This window comes from Protopterus annectens, chromosome 9.part0 (assembly GCF_019279795.1).
Source record: "Protopterus annectens isolate FY-2018-M chromosome 9.part0, PAN1.0, whole genome shotgun sequence".
NCBI classification, from domain to species: Eukaryota; Metazoa; Chordata; order Ceratodontiformes; family Protopteridae; genus Protopterus; species Protopterus annectens.
Window position 1 is genome coordinate 1,021,929,708 of NC_056743.1, and position 24,450 is coordinate 1,021,954,157.

Sequence of the window (24,450 nt, forward strand, 5' to 3'; positions counted from 1 at the left end):
ACTATGTCTAGGACCCATTTGTCCTGGGTTATTATGTGCCAATTTTGAGAAGTGCTAGTTTTCCCCCTACAGGTGCTGCCAGAAGACACGTGCTTGGTGCAGGCAGGGGGAAGTCATTGGGACGGTTTCCTGTATGGCTGTGATTTGTCTTCTCCACTTTTGGAGGTAGAAGCACCCCCTTGTTTAGACCTGTACGAACCTTGGGGCTGGGATCTGCCTCTTGGGCATCTGTATCTTCCCCTTTGTGGTCTGTCTAACACTGGAAAGGACCAATTCTTTGTAGGCCAGTATCTGCTAAATCTAGGTGGCTGTACCTGTAAGAAATCCTTAACCGTTTGCATAGATTTAGCTTTGTCCTCCATTTTCTTTAACACCTCTTCTGCTTTAACACCAAACAAGGTATCATGCTGTAATGGAGCATCTAATAATTTTGCTTTGACATGATCAGGCAGATTTTGTTCCTTTAACCAAGCATGCCTCCTGATTACAGAACCCGTAACGGCGGCCCTGCAGAAGGCCTCCAAAGAATCAAAACCACATTGCAAAGTGTGTTTTCCAACTTGTTCAGCTGCATGCAATAAATCCTGCATTTCTTTGTTTTCTGCACATTCAGAATTTATCAACATTTTCTGTTTAAGCAGTAACATAATATATTGCTGATATTTTAGCATATGAAACTGATAATTTAAAGCTCTTATAGCCAAGGTAGCAGAAGTGTAAATCTTTTTTCCCCATCTGTCCAAAGCCCTAGAATCCCTGTCTGAGGGGGTAGGGTTTTTTGCAGTGGAGGCCTTGACCCCTTTGGGACCCTGAAAGATCGTTTCTGGGTCAGCAGCAGGGTTTTTGAAAAGGAATTTATGAGAGTCAGGAACCCTGTAGTACCTGTCCAGCTTAACAGGAGCTGTTGGTAAGGAGTCAGGAGTCAGACTGGACTCAGAAAATACATCATCTACAATGTCTAACACAGGTGGAATAGCTAGGGGCCTGTGTTGTGGTAGTAAAAGGAAGTCTCTGAGCCTTTTCTTAGATTCTGAAAAATCTTGGCTCTCCCAGTGAAAATGCTCCCTCATGGTATGCAAGGGTTCCCCAAAAGAGTAATCCTCAGGAGGAGAGGCTAAAGGGATAGATTCCTCAGCATCAGAATCCTCATAGGGAGGAAGAGAATATTCCTGATCAGAAGAGGAATCAGATGAAATGGAAACCTGATCTGAAGATTCATATTCTGTCTCTTGCCTAGGCCTTTTATCAGGTGGGAGATGGGAACCCCTGATCAAAGTAATTAGGTCTCCGGCCATTTTGAGCATCTGTTTTTTGGGCATGGAGGCCTGTCCATGAGGCTGTTGTACTTGTTTCTTTGTCTTTAAAGGTGCTTTAGTCTTTGCTTTTGAAGCTGAAGTCATTTTAATGTATAACTGAGTAGGTCTGAAAACACCCTCAGAAGCCGATGCCTGCTCAGCGGCTCCGGACCCATCTGAGGGAATAGTCTCCGAAGGTCTAATACCTTGAGTTTCCAGCGGCCTAGTCGACTCCACGTGGGAGTCGGTAGTGGCCTGCTGGTCTAAAGTAGCGGGCGTCAGGGGCTGCGAAGGCGCCTCACTGAGAACCGGCGACTGGCTTAGAAGAAGCCTCGTCGGTTTTGGACCTCGGATGCTTATCCTTTTCTTTTTCTTTGCGTTTCTTGTGAATTCTGAAAGTCGGATGGCTATCTGACATTGTATAATTAAATCTTCTGCCAAAATAGTGCAATGCAAAATCGTACCGACGCTTCATAGTGTGTTGGTTAAATCTAGCACAAAACCGACAACTAGCAACGTCGTGGTCAGGGCCTAGGCAAGGAATACAGTAAGAATGAAAGTCCTTATGAGGTATTTGCTTCCCACAAGAAATACAATTATTAACTATTTCTGACATCGGTCTGGAGCAAGAAAAAAAGTTTCCCCAATGGGGTACTTAGCTTTTGAAGAAGACTTCGGATCTGAAATTTGAACACGAAAATCTCAGGAGTCGGCCAACCGACACTTGCGAACTGCTTATGCTTCGGGCACCGCGTGGCAAGAAAGACTGAAAAAAATGGCACTGGCTGCATCTTTTATACCCCTGGCGCTCTGACGTCACGAAAGAGACGACAGCAACCGACACTGGACCTAGACTTTGGAATTCAGGCCGACTGTGGGTAGCCTGCCAGCAGGATAACCCAAGTGTAATGACTGCAACAGTGAAACACTATGAACATCATGCTGGAGGGATAGGTTCCTGACCCAGAGACTCCCCATACTCTGGAATAGACTGCCCATACATGTCAAGCAGAGCACCTCCTTGGCCCTCTTCAAAAGGAACCTTGACGACTGGATGAGAGATAGGAAATTCACCCCGAGGATCACGCCAGTCGCCCTGCTAGACAGTGGTCCAGGGAAGTAAATACTGTGGGAAGAAATACCCAGGGAATTGTTATGGCTAGGCTTGTATAGGCCCTAGGGCTGATAGCCTAGTACCAACCTATGAAACTAAGTATACCCCAAATGCCTTCAGCAGAACATACAGATTTAATTTAGCACTGCTACTGATAAAACAAGAAGTGATGGTGTGAAGGGACAGGTAATGCCCATCTAATCAAATCATTTTGCTAGAGAGGGTACAGACCTTAACAGATTTTATTTAGCCCTCACTCATACTATTAAAGTCCACTCTGCCTATCCAAACATGCAATCCATGGCAAATGCTAACATTGGATTGTATGTACTGAACAGAGTTGCAGGTGGCTCAACTAGTGCAGAGTCTCCCAATTCCCACCCCACTACTCCCAAATTCTTTAAGTGGACAGCAAAACAAAATGCTTCTGTACTGGCATTTCAGGACTTAATTGTGTCCTTGAACACTTTGCACCTGGTCCAACAACTGCTACTCTATTGATACTGAATGCAGTACATGCATATGTACTTGATGTTTTCCAGCAAAATAAGTACTCTTACTATTGCAAATTTTTATAAAAAGCAGTAAACTAAATGTCATGAAGGCTGTTGATCTATAATTCTATGAGTAACTGCCAACTGATGAGGCAATAACTGAGCAGCAATTATGCTACTGCAGTAAAGTGAGAAAGATCCAGTTCACTCAGTAATACCTTAAATTCCTGTTGTGTAGACCCATTAACAATGAACACTTATTTTCCACCATCCATCTAGTTTCCTTCTCATTTTAATAATTCAAAGTCCACTTAAAAATTCTCAGATTATTCAATGTTCCTATGAGAAGTGAATCAAAGGTCTTATAAAGTACTGCATATTTTTACTGTTTCTCAGTATTTTGAGCACAAAACTATTGATTATTTAATGGGTATAATACACTATGCACTACACAAGACCCACAAAACTGACCCAGGGTTCTGAACCTCAGTAGATTAAATTAGAAAGCAGTTCATCCAAACTTTCTTTGACACAACCAAGTAAACCAAATTCCAGATTATGTATCACAAGACTGCACAGTCCCTACGTACACAAGACAAAATGCCACAGAGGTGCACAGTGAGAGCCAGGATTTTTTTTTAATCAATGACTGTGCATAAAAAAAAATAACGTTGAACAACAGTAACTTGCAAAACAACTAGGATTTTGCATCTCAGTATATAACAAATCTCTCAAACGAAAATGCAAAACAAAATAATAACTACACAACTAGATAGTACCAGAAAGAAAACATACACTGCATAAACAGGCTTTCAATGTTGTCTTTATACGGTAAATTCAAAAGAAAGAGGAAACCATCTACACCTTTGTTATCTGCTGCAATGAATCCTAGAATGTTCTCATGACGAAGCATGACAGTCTGGTATATTTCTGCTTCTCTGAACCAAGATCGTTCCTCTCTAGAAGAGAAAATCTTCACTGCCACATCACCACCTCTCCATTTCCCTCGCCACACTTCCCCAAAGCGACCTTTACCAATGATTTCCTGAAGTACTATAGTCCGTGCCACTGTACGCTGAACAAACAGTGGCAAACCTAAAAGGAAAAAAAAATTACAGTTCACTTCACTGCTTCACAGGTATAGTAGTTTACAGAGCACTTAAAAGAAAACTATTCCTCTTAAAATGCTAACATTCAGTGGTATGTAGCAAGTTACGTAACACAAGCTATAGTACATTAAGAGAAAGAGTTCGTGGACACCAACTGGAATTACAACTAAGTTGAACATAAGAATGAAAGGGCTTCTGACAACTTTAATCACATTAATTGGTAAACTGGAACTCTACAATCTAACATTGAAATGCAACTACTTCAAACCCTAGAAGAAAACTATAGGGAATCCATACACTTCCAATGTAAATGGTACACGTAAACCTGAAGATTCTACAAAAATCTACTATAGAAAGTGCAGAAAAAAATACATATGATATGGTGAAGTTAAATGTCTTTGACTGAATGTGAATTCTGCTAGCCCCCAACCTTTTCTGCCAGGAAACAAAATATACGAACCACAAATATAAACTGTGGACATGGTCAGCCTTACGCATAAATTAACTATGTGGCCACACAGGGTAATTTTGGCCAGGAGTGATTCTCTTGCTTGTCTACATTTATTTACTTCTCCACACAGGGAAAAGAATCTTGCTGCTACAGATCTCCTCTTCAAAAATGCTGTAATTTACAAGCTTTTGCCTTCATCATACCCATAATCAATGCAACATACCTGAACTCACTGGGTAAATCAAGAATGAGACTGAGTCAAAAGCCTGGAAATTTTGAATGCCATACTGAATGGCATAGCCATAAGTTATGTACTTACCATAACTTTCCAGGTTTGTAATCCATCTCGCCTACATTCTTGCTGGATGGGTTCGGAGCAGATGCTCGGCTCCGACTCGGCCGATACTAAAGCTCGAGAGCTTTTACTGGCTCGAGGCTAACCCCTATCCCATGGTGCCTCATGGCAATTCCCCAGATCTTGTTTGCAAGAAAGTAACAGGTACATAATAGTCAGTAAACTACCAATAACTATGCACATACAGACAGAACACTGTGTATACTATCCATGCCAGGTGGACGGACAACTACAACCAGGTCAGACAGCATAATATATAGTCCACCAGTTCCTCCAGGAAACAGGAAGGGTGAAGGAGGGTGGGATGCAAAAATTTAGGCGAGATGGACTACAAACATGGAGAGTGGGGGGTTGGCATAATGGTTAAGGTGTTTACCTTACAGACACAAGGTGCAGCATTTGATTCTCACAAGGGCTAATTGTCTAGGCTTAAAAATGGTCCACAAGGGCAGCTAGCCTAGTACCAATGTATGTATGTATGAACTCATAATAATAATAATAATATTAACAATAATAATAACAACACTACATAGGCGGCTTTGCTCCCAAGCTGCTGTGATAGCATTGATTTTGGGTTGGGAGGGTGGCCTAATGGTTAAGGTGTTTGCCTTACAAACACAAGGTACAGGGTTTGAATCTCACAGGGGATAACTGGCTAGGCTTAAAATGGCTTGCAAGGGCAGCTAGCCTAGTACTAACCTATGAACCAAGTACATAACTTCTTTCTGTTATGTAGTCCTATCTTGCCGTAATTCTTGCTGGATGGGACAGCATCCCTAGCACCTTTATCCCGGGTGGCTCAAGCGAAGAGACTCCAGCATAGTGGGCCCAAAGGATGACCAGTCCTGGGAGGCCAAATCCAATTTGTAATGAGTGACAAAGGTATGAGGTCTGCCCAAGTAGCTGCTGCACAAATGGTATCGATTGGGAGTCTAGATATAAAGGCAAATGAAGTTGATACTGCTCTTGTTGAATGGCTTTTTACTTTGGCTGGTTTGCCAGCAGCTTTGTAAGCAAATGAAATGCAGTCTGAAAGCCATTTAGACAAGGTGACCTTAAAAACAGGCAAGCCTTTATTTCTGTCTGAAAAAGAAACAAGTAATTGAGCTGATTTTCTAAATTCTTTAGTCCTGTGCAGGTAAAACATGAGAATTCAGTGGACGTCCAATTGGTGTAGTCTGGATTCTGATTTATTAGTAAGATTTGGGAAGAAAACTGACAGTTCGATAGCTGTGTTGAGATTATGCTCTGAACAAACCTTAGGAAGAAAAGAAGGATTAGTTTTAAGTGAGACTCTATCCTTGTGGAAAACAATGTAAGGATGTCGAATGGTGAGGGCTTGCAATTCTGAAACTCTCCTAGCAGAAGTTATAGCAACCAAGAACAATGTTTTCAAAGACAATAATTTCAGATCCGATGAAGAGGGTTCAAAGGGGGAAGAAATTAAAGATGTAAGAACTAGGTTTAGGTCCCAGGGCATCTTGGAGGTCTGAGAAGGAGGACTCCATCTAAAAGGTTTTGCATAAAGCATGGGACATGATTGGAGTTCCCGTGTAGCCAAAAAAAGAAGTTATGTACTCACCATAACGTTCCATCTGAGTAGTTATACTTCATTTTTCTGCAGCCTGTGGGTATTCGGATCCGTATTGGATCCGAGCCGGCAACTTTTTTTCTAGCATCTGCTTCAAGCTCTGAGCTCTTCCCCCTACCCGTAATGCACTACTATCTCCTACCTTCCCTCACATCGAGTTTGCTGCAACTAAATACATAAGCAACTCAGCCCAGTGAACCAAACCTGTATAGACAGGACAAGGTCCAGGGGACGAAGGGAGGGAAGGTTGCAGAAAAATGAAGTACAACTACTCAGATGGAACGTTATGATGAATACATAACTTCTTTATCTGAAGTAGTTATCTTCATTTTATCTGCAACCTGTGGGACAGAATCCCCAGCTACTCCAATCCTGGGAGGTCCCTATGGAAGGATATTCCTGAGCACCGAAGAGCCAAAGGATGCTCTACCCCTAGAAATCAGATCTAATTTGTAATGGGAAATGAAGGTATGTGAACTGGCCTAGGTCGCTGCCGCACAAATGTCGTCCAAAGGAACCCTAGACCAAAAAGCAGCAGAAGTCGCCATGGACCTGGTAGAGTGAGCTTTAACAATACCAGGAGGAGATAAACCTTTTGCTTTGTAGACATGCAAAATGCAAAGAGTGATCCATCTGGCCAAAGAAACCTTAGAAATAGCCTTTCCCAGAAAGGCTTTGGAAAAGGAAACAACTGGTCAGTCTTGCGGAATGATTTTGTTCTATGAAGATAGAAGCAAAGTTGTCTATGAACATCTAACAAATGAAGTTTGTATTTACCCTTATTTTGGAAGTTAGGAAAGAAAACAGGCAGATTAATGGACTGGTTTATGTTTGCTTCAGATGCCACTTTGAGTAAGAAGGAAGGATTAGTACGGTAGTAGTATCCTTATGGAAGACCAAATAAGGAGGCACGGCAGACAGAGCTTGAAGCTCAGAAAACCACCTAGCAGATGTAATGGTGACTAGGAAAGCTGTCTTCCAGGATAAAAAATTTAAATCCACCGAAACTGCAGGTTCGAATGGAGGAGCCACCAATGCCTGTAGGACAAAGGTAAGGTCCCAAGGGGGCACTGAATCCTTGACAGGAGGGCACAACAGAAAAGTGCCTTTAAGAAAGGCCTTACACAACCTAGAAAAGGCTAACGCAATGTTGTCTTCACCAACATGAAAATTAGAAATGGCTGCCAATTGTACTTTCACTGTGGAGGAGCTAGCTCCTTGCTGAAAAATCCCAGACAAGAAATCCAACACCGCTGGAACAGGGGCTGTAAAGGGATCTAGGTTTCTCTGTGAGGCCCAAATGGAAAAACGCTTTCATTTACTGCAATAAAAAGTTTCCTAGTGGAATCTTTAAGAGAAGCCACCAGAATGGATTTTACCAGGGATGAAAGACCGGGAGTCCTGGCACTCAACGGAACTGGAGCAACCAAGCTGCTAGCTTGAGGCTGCCCAGGTCGGGCAGACAGACACCCGAAGGATGGGAGATTAGATTCGGGCAGAGATCCAGAACCCACGGAAGAGCTAAGAGATGAGACCAAAGGAATGGGAACCAAACCTGACGAGGCCAGAAAGTACAGTTGTGTACACTTACCATAAATGTAGATGTCAGAGTATATTCTCTGTTGCAGTCATTACATTTGGGTAATCTGCTGGCAGGTTGCCCTCAGTCGGCCTGAATAACAAAGTCTTGGGTCCTGCGTCAGTTGCTGTCTCCTCTTCCATGACGTCAGGTCGTCAGGGGTATAAAACATGCAGCTGACGCCATTTTAATCATTTTTTCTTGCCCCAGATGTCAGGTGCCCCCAAAATGGGGAGCCAAAAAAAAATTATATATATATATATATATATATAATGTATGCATGCATGTAATTTAGAACACAAATAATTTACCTCCAACTAAAAGCCAATACACCACAAAGGCTCTTGAGCATAGTGAAGGAAAGAAGAGGTATAATAATAGAGAAGAAAGGGGGCTGGTGGGTGGGTAACCCGGACTGCAACAGTGAATACACTCTAACATCTACATTTATGGTAAGTGTACACAATTGTACTATGTTCTTCGTGTTTCACTGTTGCAGTCATTACATTAGGGTAGAATCCCAAAACCATGGATGGGAGGATGGAATTATACTGCATTAGGAGCAGCTATAAGGCCCTGCAGGACAGCAGTGGCAAAGCCTGCCCTGGATTTAGAAAAGAGAGGTAAGTGATAATGTTTTGTGAACGTATGAACTGAGCTCCAATTAGCAGCTTCTAGAATGTCTCTGGTAGGAACCCCTCTGAGAAAGGCTGCAGAAGTAGATGCAGCCCTGGTGGAATGGGATCCGATCCCCTTGGGGACTGGTTTACCATGGTGCATGTAGCAGAAACAAATACAATGGCTTATCCATTTTGAAATAGTCTGCTGTGATATAGCCTTCCCTCTGTCCCTGCAGCAAATGCCACCAGTAGTTTCTCAGACTTTCTTAGAGATTTTGACCTGTTTAAGTAGAATCTTAGTTGTCTGTGTGCATCCAATGAATGCAGAATCTGCTCCCCCTTGTTCTGCGGATTTGGGAAAAAAAATTGGCAGATGAATGGTCTGGTTAAAAGCCACACTGGATACCACACCTTAGGCATAAAAGATGGATTGGTCCTGAGGGACAACCCTGTCCGGATAAAAGATAATGAAAGGCTCCACTGCCATGAGAGCCTGTAGTTCTGAAATCCTTCTAGCTGAAGTGACTGCTAAAAGAAAGGCGGTCTTCCAAGAAAGACATTTTATGTCTGCAGTAGCAGCTGGTTCAAAAGGAGGGAGGGTTAGTTTTTGCAGCACAAAATTGAGGCCCCATGCAGGAGTCTGTGCTCTCCTGGGGGGGGTCTCAAAATGTTGGCCCCTCTGAGGTACTGCTTTAGCAGGGGATGAGAAAAGAGAGAAGGCTCTGTGTTGTAATGAGCCAAGATGGCAGAGGCATGGATTTTTATAGAAGAAAAAGATAGGCCCTTGTGAAGCATCTCAGTTAGACATTGCAAAATCTAAGGAATATTGGGCATTGCTGTGTTTATTCCTTGTGCTTGGTTCCAGGCACAGAATCTCTTCCATTTATCGGCATAAGATTTTCTAGTACTAGGCCTTCTAGCCTCCAAAATGACATCCATCACAGGTTTATTGAGAGATGTGACTGGTGAAATTAGTTGATCAGCCATGCTGCAATATTCAGAGTTTGGTGCTGAGTGTGCAGAATTTGATAGTTCTGCTGAGACAATAGATGAGGTGTCTGAGGCAAGTACCAGGGAGGAAGGTGTGACACATTCCTTAGAAGTGGGTACCAGTGTTGGCGAGGCCAGTCTGGAGCAATCAGAACCATTTTTGTTTTTTCCTGTCTGACTTTTAGTAAAACCTTGGAGAGCAGAGGCAGAGGGGGAAAGGCCTAGACTGATAGGTTTTTCCAGCTGAAGGATAGAGCATCCACTTTCCAAGCTTTTTTTGTGGAGTTCTTGTGCAGAATTTGTTCAACTGGTAGTTTTGGGGAGAGGCAAATAGATCTATGTCAGGGCTCCCCAATTTTCATGTCAACATGCTGAAGATTTGTGGATCAAGTTTCCATTCATGTGAGTCCACAAGATTTCTGCTTATGTCGTCTGCCAGAGTATTTTGCTTTCCTGGCAGGAATTGAGCTTGCAGATGTATTTGGTAAGTCAAGGCCATGTTCCACAAGGCCATGGCTAGTCTGCAAAGGGGGTAGGAGTGGGTAACCCTTGTTTGTTTATGTACCACATAACTGTGGTGTTGCCCATCTTTATCAGTAGTTGTTCTGGATGAAGGAAGTCCTTGAAGGCTGTCAGAGCATTCTGTACAGCTAGCATTTCTTTCTGGTTGATATGTAGGTGCATTTGATTTGGGCTCCACTCACCCTGAATGCATCTCCATGCCAGATTCGCCCCCCAAGCATAGTCTGATGCGTCTGTAGTCAGGGTTTGGGTGGCAGGGGGTAGAATGAATGACAGTACCTTGTTTTGGTGACAGGCCTCTGCCCACCAAAGGAACTCCTGTTGCAGGCAAGGAATGAGAGGAATCATTGTTTCCAGGCTGTGGCAATGTTGACTCCATAAGCTTTTTGGGTACCATTGAAGTTTCCTCATATGCAGTCTTGCATATGGAATTAGTAGAATGCAGGATGTCATGAACCCCAAAGCCTGCAAAATTTGTCTTGCAGATAGCTGGGTTTTTGTGGCCACTTGTTTGAAGTATGCTATCAATTGAATTTGTTTGTCTGGCGTGAGGTAAGCCATCTGGGCAGTTGTATTCAAGCTTGCACCCAGTAATGTAATTATTTGAGAGGGTACCAGTTGTGATTTCTTTTCGTTTATGGTGTACCCTAGGTATGTTAGAAGCCTTTTTACAAATACCAGATGTTGTAGAAGAGTGTCCTTGTCCTCTGCCTGAATTAGACAATCGTCCAGATAAGGATAAATTTGAATGTTTCTTTGTCTGCAAAATGCAATTACTGGTGCCAGGCACTTTGTAAAGACCCTGGGCACAGTAGATAAGCCAAAGGGCAGTGCAGAGAACTGGTAATGCAAATAGCCTGCTTTGAAACATACGTATCTTCTGCAAGATTCCCTGACTGGGATATGCAGGTAAGCCTCTTAAGTCTAGAGTTACCAACCAGGCATTCTTGACTAGCATAGGCAGTAGCTGTTGTAGAGTCAGCATCTTGAATTTTGCAATGTCCAGGAAAATATTTAGAATGGTAAGTCCAGAATTGGACGCCATGATTTGTCTTTTCTGGGTACCAGGAAAAGTCTTGAATAAAAACCTTGTCCTTTTTCCTTTTCTGGTACTGGTTGAATAGCCCCCATATCCATGAGGGACATGACTTGTTTCTGGGCCTCTGCCCACTGATTTAGGGGCAGGTCTGGCCATCCGTTTGGAATTGGCAACGTGTGGAAATGAAATCTGTACCCCTGGGATACTATATTTAAGACCCACTTATCCTGGGTAATTAGATGCCAATTTTGAGTATAAAGTGCTAGTTTTCCCCCCAAAGGGGCTGCCAAAAGATAAGTGCTTGGAAATGGCAGAGGGAAGTCATTGAGACCGTTTGCCATAGGGTGGTGCTTTGCTACTTCCTGATTTGGAGGTGAAGGCACCCCATTGTTTTGTCCTATAAGATCCTTGTGACTGAAACCTGGAGCCTTTGGAGTGTCTGGGTTTGACCTGAGCGGCTCTGTTGGGTACTGGAAAGGACTAATTCTTAGTAGGCCAGTGCCTACTGAACCTGGGTGGCTGCACTTGCAAGAAATCTTTTACAGTTTGCATAGATTTAGCTTTGTTTTCCATCTTTTTTAAAACTTCTGCCTTATTACCAAACAGACTGTCCTGCTGTAAAGGAGCATCCAACAATTTAGCTTCAACATGATCAGGCAGACTTTGCTCCTTGAGCCAAGCATGCCTTCTCATCACAGATCCAGTTATGGCAGCCCTGCAAGAGGCCTCCAAGGAATCAAAACCACATTGCAAAGTAGGCTTTCCAACTTGTTCAGCTGAATGCAAGTAATCCTGTAACTTTATTTTCCACACAATCAGAAATCAACATAATTTTCTCTCTCAGTAAGCCCATGACATACTGTTGATATTTAAGCATATGAAATTGACAGTTTAAAGCCCTGATTGCCAGGGTTGCAGAAGTATAAACCTTCTTACCCCATCTATCTAGCACACTGGAGTCTCTATTAGAAGGGGTAGGATTTTTAGCTGTAGAAGCCTTAACACCCTTGGGACCTTGAGAAATAGTTTCAGGGTCAGCAGTAGAATTTTTGAAAATAAACTTGTGGGAGTCAGGAACCCTGTAATATCTGTCTGGCTTACTAGGAGCTGGAGGCAAGGAATCAGGAGCCATGCTGGATTCTGAGAAAACATCAACAATGTCTAAAACAGGAGGTATAGCCAAAGGCCTGTGTTGAGGAAGAAGAAAATCCCTAAGCCTCTTTTTGGATACTGAAAAGTCCTGATTCTCCCAATGAAAATGTTCCCTTAAGGTAGACAAAGTCTCTCCAAAAGAAAAATCCTCAGGAGGAGAAGCAGAAGGGATGGATTCTTCTGCATCAGAGTCCTCCATAAAGGGGGGGGGGGGGCTAGAAAATTCCTGATCAGAAGAGGAATCAGAAGAAATGGAAACCTGATCTGAAGAGTCATAATCAGTGCCTTGCCTAGGCCTCTTAGCAGGAGGGGGTTGGGAACCCCTGATCAAGGTAATTAAATCCTCAGCCATTTTGATCATTTGTTTTTTAGGCATAGGCCTGAGCATGTGGCTCATGGGTTGGCTTTTTAGACATAGTAGTTGGTTTTGGTCTTGTTTTTCATGATGGCTTCTGTTTAATATACAAATCTTTAGGCCTGAAAACACCCTCAGAAGCCGGTGCCTACTCAGCGGCTCTGGACCCATCCAAGGGACAGACATCTGCGGGTTCAATACTTGAAGAATCTCATGGCATACTGGACTCCGAATGGGTCTCGGTAGAGGCCTGTGACTCAAAAGTAGCGGGCATCAGGGGCTGTGAAAGCACCTCACTGAGTACCGGCGACTGGCTTAGGAGAAGCTTCATCATCGGTTTTGGACCTCGACAGTCTGTCTCTATCTTTTTCTTTGCATTTTTTGTGAATTCCGGTAGTTGAACTGCTAACAGACGACATTTCAGGATAGTTAAATCTTGAACCAAAGTATTTAGAAGTAAAAATATACAGACGCTTAACAGTGCGTTGGTTAAATTTAGCACAAAACCAACAGCAAGGCAGGTTGTGGTCATGGCCTAGGCAAGGAATACAGTACAAATGAAAATCCTTATGAGGTATTTGCTTCCCACAAGTAATACAATTATTAACTTTTACTGACATCGGTAAGGAGCAAGAAAAAGTTTCCCCAACGGGGTACTTAGCTTTAGTTTGAAGACTTCGGTTCTGAAACTCGAAAACAAAAATTTCAGGAGTCGGCCGACCGGCACTTGCGAACTGCTTCTGCTTCGGGCACCACTCGGCAAGAAAGACTGATTAAAATGGTGTCGGCTGCATGTTTTATACCCCTGACGACCTGACATCATGGAAAAGGAGACAGCAACCAACGCAGGACCCAAGACTTTGTTATTCAGGCCGACTGAGGGCAACCTGCCAGCAGATTACCCAAATGTAATGACTGCAACAGTGAAACACGAAGAACATCGGGACAATGAGGGTAACTTTGCACCGCAGTCGGCAAGCTTTCTGAAGAAACTTAGGAATGAGTGGCAATGGCGGATAAGCATACAGAAGCCCGGGGGGCCATGCATGGACTAGAGTGTCTCTGGGGACTTCCCCTGGTGAGGGAATCAGAGTGAAGAACTCACTGCACTTCACGTTGGAAGGAGATGCAAAGAGATCATAGCAAGGCTGACCCCATGCAAGGAATATCTCCTCCGCTACTGACTGTTTCAGAGACCACTCGTACAGCATCAGAATAGCCCGACTCAATCTGTCAGGTTAAAATGTTGGAGCACCCCGGGATGTACGTTATCAGAAACCGACAAGTAGAGATCGCCCATTCCCACACTCTCATGGCCTTGCGACATAGGGGATAGGATCTGGTTCCCCCCTGCTTGTGGATGTACCAGACAACCGACATGTTGTCTGACTGAATTGCAATTAATGCGAGAGGAAAGACAGTGTGAAAGGCTTCCAGTGCTAAAAGCACTGCCCTCATCTCTAGAACATTTATGTGCAACTTGGTCTCTGACTGGGACCACGTGCCTTGGACTGTCCTTCCTGAACAGTGTCCCCCCCAACCGAGTTGTGAGGCGTTCGTGGTCACTCTGACTTAGACTGGAGATGAAGCAAAGGGGCGTCCTTCTAATATCTCCGGTGAATTTAACCACCAAAGAAGGGACATCCTGCAGACGTGACTGATCCTGATCGGAAATTCCATGGGAGGGCCTAGCCAAGACCATTGAAAAGCCAAAGTCCATTGAAGAACCCGCATATGAAGGCGCACACAAGAGAGTATCGATATGGAGGCAGCCATGGAGCCCAGTACTCGGAAAACCTCGCTCGCCTTTGGAGACTTGAAGTTCGCTATCTGAGCTATGTGGCACCTGAGGTGTAAGATCCTGTCTGAAGTTAAGAATACTTTCATCTGCAAGGTGTCTAGCCATGCCCCAATGAAGTCTAAAACTTGTACTGGTTGCAATTGGGATTTCTGAACATTGACTGTAATCCCAAACAGATCTGCCAACCGAATGAAGTAGTCTTGGGCCAGACAAAGCAGACACTTGGGCGCAGCAAAGAGCCAATCATTCAGGTAAGGAAATACCTGAATACCCTGAAGCCTCAGGTGAGCCGCTACAACTGCCATTACCTAGGTGAACACTCTAGGGGCTGTGGTGAGACCGAAGGGTAGGGCTCTGAACTGAAAATGACTGGCTCCCAGCCGGAAGCGCAGAAACCTCCTGGAGCTTCTGTGGATCTTGATGTGGTAGTAAGCATCCTGGAGGTCTAACGAGCACATCCAGTCGCCCTATAGGAGATAACGCAGAATGGACTGTAGGGTGAACATCCGGAATTTCTGTTTGGCTACAGACAGGTTCAAAGTTGACAAGTCTAGAATGGGCCTGAGGTCCCCCGTCTTTTTTGGCACTAAAAAGAACCTTGAGTAGACGCCTGATCCGGACTGGTCGGGGGGGGGGGCCTGTTCGATGGCTCGTTTTGAGAAGAAGCTTTGAAACTTCTAGGCCTCCCTGTGAGCAGATGGAACATCCGAGAGGGGTTTTGGAATATTTGGAGGGGCAACAAATGGGATAGTGTAACCTCTGGATATAATCTGCAACACCCAGCGATCTGTCGTAATGGACTCCCATGCCGCTGGGTGTAAGGACAATCTTCCCCCGACTGCCTCCAGAGTAGGAGGGCCAGGCAACCCCTCAGGGCTGCTAACCGGGTCTATCAGAAAAAGGTTCCCTAGACCCAAAATTCCTAGGACCCCCTCTACCTCTGGGTCGGCATCTATCCTGTCCCCCTCTGCCTCTGGGGGAATAGTTGTCCTGAGAATCCCGGGTAAACTGAGATTTTCGGAACCACATCTTCTTTTGCCCTCTTTGATTACTAGAGAAGGACTGCTGAGGGTTAGAGAAGCGGATCCTGATGGCAGACAAAGTCTTCCTGTCCTTTTTGCTCTAGACAAGTGTGTCACGTACTGTCTTCCTGAAAAGGGAAGAACCGTCATAGGGAGCATTAATAAATGATGCCTTGAAAGGGTCCGCAAACTGACACAACCTGAGCCAGGCATGACTCCTCAGGGCTATGCCTGTCCCAGCTGCCTTAGCTGCTCCTTCCGTGGGATGGGAAAGGAGCCACATCGACGTGTTTGAGACTGACTTCGGAGTAGACATTTTCACAGAGAACAACTGTTTGTCCTGCGGCGATAAAGACTCTGGGGGCGACTTAGCAAATTCCAATGCAAGGTCTCGCTGAAGCCGGATCACATGTGCCAAACAGTTAAGCACACGGATTGAAAAGGTCGCTGAGGAATAAACGCGCTTCCCAAACCTATCCACTGACCTGGACTCCTTGTCTGGAGGGTGGACTGAGGAACTCTCCTGTGCTAGTTCCTTCTTGGTGGCTTCTGCGACCAACATAGCGTCAACTGGGGCTTCTTTTGACCAAGGTTGTCTGTCGGAAGGGGGGGATAAAATTTTGTCAGGGCATTTGGGGATGGGCTCTACGGTGTCAGGCTCCTTCCATGCCCACGTAGTGAGAAGGTCCACCAAGGGGTCCGCTGGCAGGGACACCCAGGAAGTAGATGGGCCCGTGCCAAAGGCCTCCAAGAACACTGATTCATCCCCAGAAGGTTTTGGGGCTGACCAACATCACCTCTGGTGGAGGATCTCCATGATTCCTCCGAAGGAGACTTCTTCGGGAAGTGACCTGGGGAAACCTTCTCCATCTAAGTCAGTGTCTGTAGTGAAGGACTCGGGGGGGGGGGGGTCCCAAGTGCCTTCTTTTGCACTTGCGCTTACAGTGACCCCCTTCAGTGGGACTCTCAGAAGAGGACTCGTGAGCTGCAGGGGGTTTCCTCAGGGGAAAGAACCTGGAGATCCTCTGGCACGCGCTGTCCTTGAGACAGGATGAAGGGAGTCGTTGCCAAATCCAGGGGTGTCTGGGTAGAATCCGAGGGGATGGGCTAGGGTCTCAATCTCTGGGAGAGAACCCTCTCCACCACTTCGAAGGCTGAAGGAGAGTGCACCTCCTTGGCACCCAGCAAGGAAGACTCCCCTCCCCGGAGCTGAAGCAGGGACTGGAGCCAAAGCAAGGGTAGCCTGAGGTCCGAGGAAACTGGTCGGATCCGAAAAAGGCGGCACCGAAGAACCCATTCCCTCGGGTCAGACTCCCTTGCCTGCGGCTCAGAGAGTCACTCGGATCCGAACTAGTCAGTTCCAAGGAACTCAAGGTAACAGCCGGAGTCGAGGTTAGGAGAACTGTCGGCGCAGAGCTACCAGCTCCGAAAATCCTCAGAACCAAGAGCCCTGAAGCCGAAGCATGGATCGGGGAAGGAGAGATGGGGCAGAAAAAAGGCATGAAGGCCCCCCCCTCCAGAGGGAGAGGGGCCTGGCAAGACTCCCATCTGTATTTGGGTCTGAATGAATCTCCGCATCATCCTGCCCATGTCTAAGTCTGATAAGCTCCGAGTTGATCGCGAAGAAGCCACCAACTCGGATCTGGCTAGTCTGCGCAATGAGGGGGAGGAAGGCCTCGGATCTGAAGGTTCCAATGGTTCCGGTGAAAAATGAGGAGACCGGAGACTTGGAAAAACTGGCCTCATGGACTTAGAAGGGGGACTAAGGAAGAGCTCCCTGTCCAGGGATCTCTTGCGAGGTCTGTCCCTTTTCTTGTCTCTATCCTCCTTGCACCTTTTTCTGTCCTTTTCCTTGTCAGCTACACTGACTGTAGCTTTTTCCTTGCTTGACCCAGCACCAGAAAAAGAGGGAGTCTGAGTCCCTGTCTGGGTGGGAGGTTGAGTACTAGGTACCGAGGCCATGGTAGATTCCAGCATGGATGCGGGGAGAAGGCCTTTAGCTACTAATTTGGCCTTCCGATCCCCGAGGGCTCTAGGATTGAACCCAGTGCAGATAGCACATTGTGTTGACAAACATGACACTCCCAAACAAATAACACACAGAGTGTGGCCATCATGGATCTTATTTGCTCTGTGGGGACTTCTTGGATGACTCTTTTTTGCAGTAACGAGATGACCTCTGATGTTGCACTGTCTAATTGAATGGGTGGCACGTCTGGGAGAGACCCGTTTACTGGGGGATCGGAAACAAAGGGAATCAGGTAACCTCCGGATATTATGATTTGTACCAAATGATATTGGGAAATTTTTAGCCAGGCGCTTGGGTACAGTGAAAGACAACCCCCCCCCCCCCGACTGTCTCCAGAAACAGACAGTCGGGCAACCCCCTCGGGGCGATGGAAGGGAGGTTCAGAGAAAGTTTCTCTATCTCCCTGATGCTGCAGACCTCCTCTGCCGCAAGGGTGAGTTCTTCCGTTATATCCTCCCCCTCTGCCTCTAGGGGAAGGCTGACCTTGTGCTTGAGGAAAACCTTTCTGGGATTTACGGAACCACATTCTCCCTCCTGTTTGACCCTTGGGATAGGGTCTAGAAGGAAGGGAGAAACCGACTCCGACTGCAGATAAGGTTTTCCCTTCCGGCTCACTCCTGGTCAAAGTCTCTTTTACCTGTGGTCCAAAAAGAGTTGAACCATCAAAGGGGATGTTGGTAAAGGAAGACTTAAAGGATTCCGTGAAGTTACATAGACGCATCCAGGAATGTCTCCCAAGAGAGATTCCTGCTGCGGCTGCCCTGCTTGCTCCATCCGCTGCATAGCAAATCAGCCTCATGGAGGAGTTGGCTATGGAAGTAAGGGTGGAGAGCTGCGCAGATGCCTTGTCCACGGATCCCAAAGCTACTGAACCCTGAAGGGCATCTCCCAACTCCTTCAGGAGATCGCTTTGAAGTCTAGTAAAATAGGAAAGGTAATTCAGCGATCTTAAGGTAAATGCTGCTGAAGAGAAGGTATGCTTTCCATATCTATCCATCGTCCTGGACTCCTTATTAGGAGGATGGATATTAGATGCGTCGGACAACTCTTTTTTCGTGGCCGCTGCTACCACCATAGCATCAACAGGAACTCCCTTAGAAAGAAAGGGCTTATCTTCCGGAGCAGTCATAAATTTGTTTGGCCTCCTCGGGACAGGCTCCACTGTGTCCAGGGAGGTCCAGGCTTTCCAGGACATGACCCCCAAGAGCTGGTCATAAGGCCTCAAGGTACACTGATTCATCCTCAGTAGGGTTAGAGGTCTTCCAATCACCTCTCTGTCTAAGTATTTTAAGGATATCAGAAAAGGAGACATCCTCAGAGGGGGATCTAGGGGACCCTTCTTACTCATCCAAATCATTGTCTGACGTGACACACACAGGTGAGTCAACGTGCTTCCTCTTACAAAGTTGCTTCTGAGGAAGCTCCCTAGTGGGATAATCTGGGGAGGTTTCGGAAGAGGGGACACCTCCAATGGGTGCTGCTTGGGACTCTGGCTCCCTGCGTTGTGGGGGTGGCGGGGGAGAAGAGGTTGCTGCCGGCTGCTGGTGGGACATTGGGTCCAAAGGCAGGGCTTTGGCACTGGACAAAGCTTTCTCTATTACTTCGAAGGCCTTTCCACCCTGCTCCGAAGACTACCTCCAATCAGAGGAGATGGAAGGTCGGCTCCAAGAGGAGGGACAGGTTCCAAAGCAGATGTGGGAACAGAGCTCAGTCGAACCAAAGCACCAAGAGGGAGGGTTAGTTCCGATGAAAAAACGGGGTAACTATCCCTCTCGGAGTTGACTCGAGAGTGTCGGCTCCAGACTGAGCCACTGAGGATAAAGTTATCCGTTACGAGGAAGCAGGAAGAATTCTTGGAACCGAAGGATACAACAAAGAAGAACCCGAAGTGTTTGGCTCTGAGAGCGAAGCAGTCGGAGGAAGAGCAGCAGTCTGTAGATGGGGCGGCTCCGAAGCCTTTGGGTCTGGAAAGGCTAACTTTTTAGCCAGAGCCAGGTCACACAGCAACCTCTTCACCACCCACTCGATGTCCTCATCTGAAAGTGTCCTGGAGGAACGTGTGGAGACAGAAAAAGATCTCTTCCTTTTTAATACAGGAGACCTCAATGTAGATGAAACAGGGTCAATAACTGGTGAGTGTCTCGATACCGAAGGTTGCCTCGGCACCGAAGAAACCGATGGCACCGAGACAGAAGAAGCGGAATCAGAGCCAGAACTCCTTGGCTCCATCACTTTAGACTTTTTAGATGGCTCTAACGCTGGAACCGAAGATTTTCTCTTCACAGTTTTGGGAGCTGTCTAACCATGTTCCAGCTGTTCCTGGAAGGAACTGGTCATAAGACCCCTGTCTATTAATTTACAGTTCCTCTCATTAAAGAACCTTAGTACTAAAGGAATGACAAACAGTACAGGGTTCTTGTAAGTGAGCCTCTCCGAAACTGTACACACAGCTAGTGTGACGGTCAGTCAATGACATTTTTTGTGAACACTTGTCACATTTCTTGAACCCCGACGGGCGGTGTTCCTTATGTTCTCTGTCTCATTAGACATGCTGACAAGAAAACAAGGCTAACAACAATTTTTAATAACAACAACACTAACTATAACTAACAGCAAAGATATGAAGAGAATAAAAAAAAAACTTCTTAAGACTAGCACTCAGAGAGGAAAGGCTCTCTAATTTAAATAGGCAACTACAGCCCTCTAAAACAGGCCGTACAATCCTAAAAGGGTGGAATAGGGGATCAAGCACTCAATAACAATCACACAGGTAATAACTAACAACTATTAAAAGGTAGAAAGTGAAGAAAAAGGATGAAAAAATTTATCAAAAAATCTTCTACTTAGCCAATGAGCCAGTAAGGAGACAACCTTGAAGCTTTCGCGGCAAACGAGATCTGGGGAATTGCCATGAGGCACCATAGGATAGGGGTTAGCCTCGAGCCAGTAAAAGCTCTTGAGCTTTAGTATTGGCAGAGTCGGAGCAGAGAATCGGCTCCAAACCCATCCAGCAAGAATTACGGAGAGACAGGTCTACATAATACCATCTGGTAAAGATGGTTTGGATAGCAACAGGTAAGCAGATTATTTTTTTCCTGGCAGGCAACCAATTATTACTGGCAACTGACAACTCAGCATGCCTTTCAATTATCTTGTCTCATTTTTTTTTTTTGCCCTGTCAAATCAGGATTTTTTTATTTTTGATTTTCTGGTAAATCACTCTAATCAAGAAAGTACTGCGTGACATTATCATTTCTTGTTTCTTTTTTCCTTCAAGAAATCCATGTTGACACAATACCCATTGCTGTAACTTTCTAAATGAATCAAAGCAACATTTTAAAAACTCAGATTTTTTGGCCTTTGTCACCACTTCTTGATCAAATAAGTATGCAGCTGTGCAACTCGGGCTAACATATATTTTTGTGAAGTATGCCAGGAACTCACTTGACTTAGCTTATTTTTGGTCCATTCCTCATAAATGATGTATTTTTTTGATAGTTCACCATGGACTGCAATCACTTACTGACAGTCATTTGAGTTTCAGACTGATTCCTTCACAAAAGCAATTTAGCAACTTTTTAAGTAAATAAAAGCAAGCTGTCCATGACTTTGTCCCTTTTTCCTGTGGCAAGAGGATGACAGCTATCTGAACATATCACTACGCATCCCTTATTTTATTCATTTTGTTAGGAGAGCTGCATATCTGAGATGTATACAGAAAGTATCTAGAATTGCTGGGGGTGTCTGCGGAAGGAAATCAAACTCCAATTTGCTCGTTATTCTGGCTTTGTACAACTATTCTGATTTTGTGGAGCAATCTGAAGAACTTTAATGTGTGGCTACTATTTGTACTGACCGAGCCGAGGCCAGACCCAGACTTTGGAATCCGGCCGACCGAGGGGCTGCCTGACGACAGGACAACCCATTTGTTATGACTGCAGATGCATCCTTGAAGGACATCTTGTTTGCTGCTAACTAGGAGAGATAATAACACATATACAAAAGAAGCCAATACTAAAAGGTCTCCATAAAAAAGGATAATATTTTTCTGTCTCCAGGTACTTCCAGGATGGGGGTAGGAGGGTGGGTTTGTAAGAATGAAGGGTGAGATGGACTACAAACATGGAATGTTATGGTGAGTACATAACTTCTTTATGTTCTGTAGTCCTATCTCACCTTCATTCTTACATATGGGACAGTGTCCCTAGCGCCTTATTCTAGGGTGGCTCAAGGAAAAATACTCCTGAGTACCGTGGAACGAAATGATGCTCTACCCCTGGATGATAAATCCAATTTGTAATGTGTAATAAAAGTGTGAGGGGTAGCCCACGTTGCTGCTGCACAAATATTATCATGTGGGACCCTGGCTTGAAAGGCTGCAGAGGTAGACTGAGATCTGGTAGTGTGAGCCTTGATTTTAAATGGTAAAGGTCTACTCTCAGAGTTGTAAATGTAAGGTATACAACTAGAAATCCAATTAGAGTGTGTTACTTTGGAAACTGGTAAGCCTGACCTGGATTCGGAGAAGGAAATAATTGATCAGATTTCCTTAGTCCAGTGCAAATAAAAACGTAATTGTCTACAACATCCAGCTGATGAAACCTGTATTCAGCTGCGTTGGAATGATTTGGAAAGAACACCGGAAGTTCTATGGATTGATTCAAGGTGGCATGGGAACAGACCTTGGGGACAAAGGAGGGATTAGTACAAAGGGACACCCTATCTCTGTGAAAAATCAGATAAGGGGTTTTCACAGACAATGCTTGTAACTCTGACACCAGTCTGGCCGACGTGATAGCCACCAGAAACAAAGTCTTCCAAGACAGGAATTTCAAAGAGGATGAATGAAAAGGCTCAAAGGGCGGAGACGTTAATTTGGATAACACAAAATTTAAATCCCATGAGGCAAGAGGTTTTTGAAAGGGGGGTCTTAATGTGGCACCTTTAAGGAAAGTTTTGCACAGCCTATGTGACATAAGATTAGAATCTTGAAAGCCTAGATGAAAATTTGAAATCGCTGCCAACTGAACTCTGACAGTGGCAGCTGCAGATCCTTGGTGAAAAAGCTCAGACAAGAATTCCAAAACCACTGGAATGGAAGTAGTGTAAGGGTCAACATTCATTTGCTCCACTCAAATAGAGAATCTTCTCCATTTACTGGAATATAGTCTCATAGTGGAAGGTTTATGAGAAGACGTAAGGATGAGAGTCACGGAGGGTGAGCAGTCGTGAAGCCTAACTCGGGATGGAACTGGAGCAGCCACGCTGTCAAATTGAGGGTATGTAAGGAGGGGTGAAGCGAGCCTGACATGTGAGTCAATAGGTCTGGAACTGGGTCCAGTCTCCAAGGATCATCTAGGAGAAGAGGCCCGAGGAAGGGGAGCCAAACCTGACAAGGCCAGTAAGGAGCAATGAGGATAAGTTTGCTTCCCAGCCATTTCGCTTTCTGAATAACCTTGGGAATGAGAAGAAAGGGAGGAAAGGCATACAGGAGACCCAGGGGCTAATCGTGAACAAGTGCATCTCTCGGTGACTACCCCGGAGGGGTGGATGAGGGAGAAGTAGCTATTGCATTTGGCACTGATTGGGCTGGCAAAGAGGTCGCAGCAAGGCTGTCCCCCATCTGCAGAAAATCTGTTCCGCTGTTTCCTGTTTCAGAGACCACTTGTGATGCATCAGGATTGCCCAGCTGAGCTTGTCTGCTATCACGTTGGTTGTCCCTGGAATTACCTTGTTACCAGAAAATGCTGGGAAGATATCACCCATTTCCAAACTCGCATGGCCTCTTGACAGAGTGGGTAAGATCTGTTTTCCGCCCTGTTTGTTGATATACCATACTACCAACATGTTGTCTGACTGTATTGCAATAGTCCCCTAAGGCAGAAGGTTGTGAAGTGCTTGCAACGGCAGAAGCACCACCCTCATCTCTAAAATGCTGATATGCAGGTGAGCCTCATGATCTTGCCATGTGCCTTGGACAGTCCTGCCTAGATAATGCCCCCCCACCCTATCTGCGAGGCATCCGTGGTCACAGTGGCAACGGGTTGGTGATGTGGTTAACCGATTGGGTAGAGTCCACCAAAGGAGGTCCTTCTTGCAAGAGTCTGTCAGCAGAATGTGGTGAGATCATGGTAGATGCTGAAAAGACCACTGGGACAACAGGAGCCACTGAAGAATCCTCATGTGTAGTCTGGCTAGTGGCACGAGTAATATGGTGGAAGCCATGGTCCCTAGAAGCTGCAGAATAGTCTTGGCTTTGACCTTTCGTAAGGGGAAAAGACGTTGAATTTGAAGAACCAGATTCTGTACCCTTTCTACAAGACAACGAGCCAACATGTCTACTGTGTCCATCTCTGTGCCTATAAAAATCATAGATTAAGAGGGTAATAAGGCAGATTTTTCCCAATTTATAGAAATTCCCAGCTGGTTACAAAGCTGAATGGTAGCATCCCTGAAGGAGTAGATGCCTGGTGGGGCCGGTCAAGAGCCAGTCGTCCAGATACAGAAACACCCGGAATCCCAAACGTCTCAGGTGAGCTGTCACTACCACCATACACTTGGTGAACACCCTGGGGGCTGTGGTGAGACCAAAGAGCAGAGCACAAAACTGGTAATGACCGGCTCCCAGCCGGAAGCGTGGATGACTCCTCGACGCCCTGCCATTTTTATGTGGTGGTAGGTGCCTTGGAGATCTATTGAGCACATCCAATTGTCTTTCCCTAACAATGGGAGGATAGACTGCAGTGTCACCATTTGGAACTTGTCCTTCACTGATTCGTTCAATCTGCTGAGGACCAAAATGGGCCTCCAGTCCCCTGTACGTTTTGGCACTAAAAAGAATGTGGAGTAAGTTCCGGATCCTATTTGGTCTGCTGGGACGGTTTGGATAACTCTTGTTGACAGCAGCTTGTCGACCTCCACAGTTGCCTGAT

The 24,450-nt window shown here is 45.4% G+C and overlaps 1 protein-coding gene across 1 annotated transcript in view; it reads right to left on the reverse strand.

Annotated features, from left to right (window-relative positions):
• The window catches only part of ACVR1B (activin A receptor type 1B), a gene marked incomplete in the record, with an annotated part of 411,504 nt that overhangs the window by 148,713 nt on the left and 238,341 nt on the right, over nt 1-24,450 (reverse strand). The window contains 1 exon segment of the mRNA XM_044083814.1: nt 3,768-3,998. Coding sequence (XP_043939749.1) covers nt 3,768-3,998 — 231 coding nt within the window.